Genomic DNA, 6,517 nt, shown 5'->3' with positions numbered 1-6,517 from the left:
CCTGACCCATCCTGGGAACCAGAGTGTGACCACTATCCAGTTACCACCTGTGTCCAGTGCAGATTAGAACTTTGCAGGGCCTCAGCTGGGAGGGCCCTGGGCAACAGGAGCTGCTCAGAGCCAAATAAAGCAGGGCGTGAGTTTTGGTGCTCTGAGCTGGAGGCCACGCAAGCACTGAGAATGGGGCAGGATGACCAGAAAGCAGCATGACCTCTTGCCCTGTGTCCAGGAGAGATGAATCCCAGGTGCTGGCCAAGAACACCAGAGAAAGAAGTGGAGGCCTCTGAAACACAAGAGCAGCCCATCTGCCCTGGCAAGTGTGCCTGTCCAGAAGGCTGCATTTGCAGGTCATGGATGCATGGGTTGAGAGGGCCAGGGTGTCCAGAGGCCAGAGCCCAGGAGCATGGCCAGGAAGAGAAAGAGGAAAGCCTGAGGCCTGGGGCTAGACACGGGGATCACTGGATCATGGGTCAAAAAAGTGGCTTTCAGGGTCAGAAAACCAGCCAATCATCCAGGGGACATATCTCAGGGGACAACTGGGACTCATCCTAGAGGGGTGGGTGGTGGAGTGAATGGGCATAGGAATCTTGCCTCCTTACCCTCCTTCCACCCAAACTCTGAGGCAGGTGAGCCATAAGGTGCCTAGGCCTGGGGGCGGTGGGGTGGGATGGGGTTGGGGTGTGGCTCAGATAAACAGCCCTGGAAACCACAAGCTGCCCCACCCAGCCCAGGCATGGCCCTGCAGCCTCTGTGTTGGATTGGATCTAATTTCTGAGCCTCTGTACATCTGGGTCAAATTTGGTTTGGTCTGTCCTGGTTCTCAGCAATGTCTGGAGAACTACCACTTTGGTCCTGACCAGAGAGCTAGGCGACTGAGTCCTCAGTGGCCCTATTATGCTCCCAGGCAGAGCTCAGGCCTCCTAGCCTGCTCCCCCTCCCCCAACGGTCCCCAAGAACAGACGTGGGGCAGGGAATACTTGCTTAGTCAAAATCAGGGGCTGTTTAAAAAGCCCAAGGCGCAAGAGGGCTCCCCCGGGGCAGGGTTTGGAGCTGCCCCTAGAGCTGCTGAATGGCTGCTGAGAAAAGCAAACTCACACCAAGGAGGCAGGTGAGAGGCCGGGCGGGCGCCACCTGCATCTGGTTTATTGTTCTGTTTTCTCCAAACTTAGCAGAGCAGAATGTGAGGCCACCTGGGGGGCAGCTGGGCCCACTGCATGGGGCCAGCCAGAGTCATTGTGAGTGTGTGGGCCAGAGTCCATGAGACATCCAAATACAGGAGGCCTGGTACCCCGTCTTCTGCCTCCTCCATGCCCAAAGCCCCCACAGGGAGGCATGATGCGGCAAGCATGAGAGTGCAGGTCTCAAAGCAAGTGGGGGTAGCTGCGGGGCGAAGCAGCTGTTGGAAGCTCCATGGGAGCCTGGGCAGGCCTCCCCAGGCTGCGGGGCGCCGCCCTTTCGCTGCACAGAAGTTGGGATGTTGGGCCAGTTGAGATGGGTCAGATGCAAACAGGACCTTTCCAGGTCACTTCTCCCTGAGCTGTCCTTTTTCCCACAGTCCCCATCCCATGCTCCCCTCACCCGACATCCCTGGTCTGCACAAGATCCATCTCTTTCAGAGGAACCAAGACCCAGACAGCGAGGCCCAGAATCCCAGCACCTCCCTGGGATGCTCTCCTGCCAAGAGCATCTGCACAGTGCTGGAGCTTCTGACCACCCCAAGACAGGGAGGCGAGAGAAGCCTGTGGGGCTCCTAGCGGGAGGCTTGAGCATGGGGTGAAGGCCCCTCCCCGTTCCACTCATGGACTGAGGTCTGCCCATGGCCCCGGCCCTGCATCTGTCTGTGCCACCATCCAGGGTGTGGCTGTGAATCCCAGAGGGACCTCCAGTCCGGGCTCCATGGGAACAACAGCTGCAGACCTGGTGGGGCGAGAGAGGGAGAGAAGAAGGTCGGGGACGAAGGCTGGCTGCCAGGGGACAGGAAGCCACTTCTCTCTACCTGGTCAGCTTGGGTTACTGGGGTGGGCTATGTACCTCAGAAAGCTGTATAGGTGGGCCCTGGGGAGGAAGACCTGGACCCCAGCTCCCCATCCCTGTGGGGCTGCTAGCGGGGAGGCCAGACCCAGCCAGAGACCTACCGTAATTACGAGTATGCCAGGCCCTGAAGCCCCCGGGCTGGAGAGTGGAACTTGTCAGAATCCTCAAAAGACTGGTCTGCAGTAGTCAAGGAGAAAGGAGCCATAAGCCATGTGCCACCCGGGGAGCCACCTGCCTGTCACTCTCTGGGCTGGAGACAGCAGGCAGGCGATATAGCACTTTCTGAAGGCAGTCAGCCATCCCTAGCTCTGGCTGGGGGCAGCACTGCAGATCAGGGATGAGGGGTGCCTCTCAGATGCTCAGGGGATGCAGCCCACGCCCTTGCTCCCTACCTCCCTCAAGAGAGCGACAACCCCAGGCCCCTTCTCCCAGGGTGGCCTCCTCCAGAGGGCCCATCTGCTTTCTCAAGCACATGGACATGTACCAGGGCAGAAAAGGAAAAAGGCTAGCCTCTAGGAGTACTGATTGACATACCCACAGCAGCATCCTGTCTGCCTCCCCAACCTATGAAATTCATCACTCCACCACTCCCCACCCCTGCCTGACTCCCTCCCATGGTTCTCGTTGCTGGCAGGAGAAATCGGTGACCCTCTGTTCTCTCCATCCCTCACATTCTAAGCTCCAGACACACCTAAGAAAAAATACCCAAAACTTGGAAATAAGGCAAAAAAAGTGACTGTGTATCCTTTCAAAGTCAACCTAGAACATTATCAAATAAGCCCACCTTAAGAGTCATCTTATTCTGGGGCATGTGACGTCTTTTGACTTCACGCTACTGGCTAGGGCCCAGGCTTTGCTCTTTGGATGGATGTTCACTTGGAGGAGGCTGAGAAATGGCAGATGATTTCTCATTGGTAGAAAAGACAATCCCCAGAGGAAGGTTACAAGTTTATTGCTCTGTAGAAGCAGTTTGCAGCCAGCAATCTTATTTCAGCCCTCCTTGTTTTACTGGCTTCAGTCTCTCACTGTCTACTTTAAGCTGCTTTGTCATCCTGTTATGTCCCTCATTAATGAGTTAAATAAATTGTTGGCATATATTTGTATGTTATGTTTTTATGTATTTATGTATTTATTTATTTTTGAGACAGAGTCTTGCTCTGTTGTCCAGGCTAGCCAGACTGGAGTGCAATGGTGCAATCTCGGCTCACTGCAGCCTTGACCTCCTGGGCTCAAGTGATCCTCCCACCTCATCCTCCCAACTAGCTGGGACTACAGGTATGTGCCACCACACCCAGCTCATTTTTGTATTTTTTTTTAGAGATGAGGTTTCGCCATGTTGCCCAGGCTGGTCTTGAATTCCTGACCTCGTGATCTGCCCACCTCGGCCTCCCAAAGTGCTAGGATTACAGGTGTGAGCCACTGTAATCGGCCATGTTAGGTTATTAATGTTTTGAACGTGGGCTCCAAATCTCTGCCTTCCCACCCCCACACCTTCGGCCCGAGGTCTTCTCTATCTAGGGCATTCCTCCCCAACTAAGAACCCCTGCCTCCTTCTTCAAACCTTGCTTGGGCAAGTCCTTCCCTGAAGATGGGCTACCCTCTACCCTCTGGATGGGTCACCTAGCAGCTCCCTTGCCCGCCCACCGTCCCTGGCACAAAAGTCTGTTATTATTTGAGTCACCATCACAGGCCTGCCTGAGCTGTGCAGAGAAGGGTCCCTGGTGGGAAGGGGCCCCATTCTGTGTGCAGGGCAGGCATTAGCACAGTTCTCAGAAGTTTCTGGGCTGCACCTAGTTGCTCTGACTGCCCCCAGAACAGCTGATTCTGCGGGACGCCGTGGACATGTATCATCCTCAGTTGTCCTCCCAGGCCCTGAGCTTTCCCACCCTCTTTCCAGTGTCTCCGGACTCTCATACAGGCACCCTGGAGCGCAGAGGCTCCACAGAGCATTGTCCACAGCCCCCTCCCCTGCCTCAGCCTGGTGGCTGCCCCACCTGCCCCTGCCTTGGATTTGGAGATGGCTCTGGGGCCCAAGCCACTGGCCTTGCTCTTGTGACACGCATCCCAGCCTGATTAGCCCCCACATCAGGCTGAGGAAACGATGAGGGTGTCTCTTCCTGCATTTCAAGGTCATTCCCCAGAAACTAATCTCAAGATGCTCTTAGAAAAATACATTTTTGTGCTCAAATATATTTGCATCTCCTGTTTCCTAGAAGGTTCACAATGTACCCTGGCACATGAAAGGCTCTGACAAATTCTTCAATAGCCACTTACGTAATTTCAACACTGATTCTTTCCTAAGCTCTGTTGCTCTGACCCATTATTGCTTTGGGGAATACTCAGTAGGCTGTGCTCTAACCCAGCCTCTTCCAGATCAGTGCCCCACAAACTGCACTGCACCCTTCTGTGTGGGTGTGAACGGTGCTCTTCTGACTCATATATTCATTCAATAATTCGACTATTTATTAAGCACCTGCTGTGTGCCAGACTGAGTCCTAGGGGATCCCGTGGAAGCATCCCTTAGCCGGATAAGAAAACACCTGTAAGCCTCTTACGGAAGACACTGGCCCTGGCCCCCACTATCCCCATACACAAAGACCTGTTCCGCCCCACCCACATCCCGTTGCCTCCTCCTTTTCCACAGCCAGTCCCTTCCTCTGTCCTTCCAGTGAGTTTCCAATCATCACTTGGATAGGAAAGGTTCTACTGGTTCAAAGGTTCTGCTGCACGTGAGTAAAGTGAGGGAACAGCCATTTCAGGAATGGGATGTGGGAAGATGACTTGGTCTCAAGTCCTAATCTGTAAAATGTGGGGAGGGAAGCTGGGCTAAGCCTCGTCTAAGGTCAGTCCCCTTCCATTGTCAGCGACCCAGTGCCTCACAGTGGTGTGTGCTACCCTCTGGTGGACACAGGGAGGCACAGGTACAGGCGTGCAGCCCACCAGCTCCGGGGGTCTTTGCTCTGGGCTCAGCTGGATGGGGATGGGGTGTTGGGGTAATTTCTAGACCTCATCAATTGTGATTTGAGTCTCTTTCCCTTGGCCAAGTGGTCAACTGAGAGCATCCAGAGTGGCGACCATCCCAGGCTGGGAGGCCAGGGGAGTGGGGACCAGAGGGACCTCCCTGGACCCCAGCAGAGCTCCCTGCTCTCCGTCCTCCAAGAAGAGCTGGTCAGCCAGCATGAGGCACTGGTGAGATGTAGATGGAGTGGGCCCCTCTTGCCCAGCTGCTCCACAAGGGCCCCTCCTTCCTGCCACAGTGAGGGAGGGTGGATCACTCACCTGGAAGCCCCTCTCTGTGGGCTCTGGGGCAGGCCTGGGGTGGGGAGCTCGGGGGGCGCAGCACGGGGGCGAAGGCGCTCCTCTGTTTGACGGCGGAGATCATGTTGACAGGCGAGAAGGAGAAGACGCTGGTGGTGGGGGCGGCGGCCGGGAGGGACATGGAGGAGGCAGCCGCCAGCGGGGGGCTAGAGGGCATGACTCCGGGGCGGGGCAGGGAGGGGCAGGCGCAGCAGGGAAGGCGGTGGGAGACACAACAGGGAGACAGCACCAGAGTGAGCAGCTTGGCTGGGGCCCCACGTGGGCTGCTGACCCAGGTACCAGGCTCAGACCTCACTGGGAGCTGTGAGGGTCCTGGGCCAGCCCTGCCTTCTCAAGGGTTCTGAAGACCTTTTCTCGGGGCTGGGGATGACAGGGCCAGACCAGGTAAAGACAAAAGCAAAACCAGAACATTCAATAAAACCAAACAGTGGGAGGTAACCCCCAAAAATGAGATGAGCAACAGCTGGACTACTTCAGGACTTCTGCTGAAAACCCCAGGGATTCTGAGGAAACATTTATGAGCCTTGGGGTGACAAGGCTAGAGGCATAGTTCAGGAGTCACAGAAGAGCTGGACCAAGTAGTCAGGGATGAAGTTTGGGGGAACACACAAGCTTCTGTTATAAGCCTTTCTGTCCAACATCACAAACAGCACTCCAACTTCCTCCTCAAATATGCTCTCCTTGCCAATGTCCCCTATGTTCCTCTGTCCCTCTCCCACCTCCCCCTGCACCTTGGGGCACTTTGTTTCCTTACAGCTTAATGCAGGTCCTTGTCATCTCCAGCCTGGGCCCGGTGGGGGGTCTCCTGAATCTCCCACTTCCAGCTGGTCAATTTAAAGCAAAGTGCAGGGATCTACATCCTCAGATCTTCCTGTTCTCAAACTCCCCAGCCACCCAGGCTGTGGCTTGCCCTCCTGGGAATGGCAAGGGAGCCTCCTGCACACAGGCTTTGCCTGCCCCCTCTTCCTGCAGCCTCCTCTCCTGGGGGCTCAGGCCCAGGGCATCGCTGGATCCCACCTTTCTACATTCTCATCTGAACCCAATTTCCTGCCTCTCTCCTGTAAAGACCGGGGATGTGGGAAGATGACTTGGTCTCAAGTCCTAATCTGTAAAATGTGGGGAGGGAAGCTGGGCTAAGCCTCGTCTAAGGTCAGTCCCCTTCCAT

The 6,517-nt window shown here is 55.7% G+C and overlaps 1 protein-coding gene across 1 annotated transcript in view; it reads right to left on the bottom strand.

Moving 5' to 3' along the window:
- Window positions 1-1,091: 1,091 nt before the first annotated feature.
- EBF4 (early B-cell factor 4) overlaps window positions 1,092-6,517 on the bottom strand; it is an 88,977-nt gene continuing 83,551 nt past the window's right edge. The window contains exons 14-16 of the mRNA XM_011975467.1: window positions 5,314-5,618; window positions 2,136-2,211; window positions 1,092-1,917 (exon numbers count right to left, since the gene is read on the bottom strand). Of these exons, the coding sequence (XP_011830857.1) occupies window positions 2,141-2,211; window positions 5,314-5,618 (376 nt within the window). The 3' untranslated portion in view covers window positions 1,092-1,917; window positions 2,136-2,140. The remainder of the gene's footprint in view (window positions 1,918-2,135; window positions 2,212-5,313; window positions 5,619-6,517) is intronic.

Source organism: Mandrillus leucophaeus, unplaced genomic scaffold (genome assembly GCF_000951045.1).
Source record: "Mandrillus leucophaeus isolate KB7577 unplaced genomic scaffold, Mleu.le_1.0 Scaffold101, whole genome shotgun sequence".
NCBI lineage: Eukaryota > Metazoa > Chordata > Mammalia > Primates > Cercopithecidae > Mandrillus > Mandrillus leucophaeus.
Note: the sequence above shows the minus strand (reverse complement) of the source record. Positions and strands in the feature narration are given on the sequence as shown.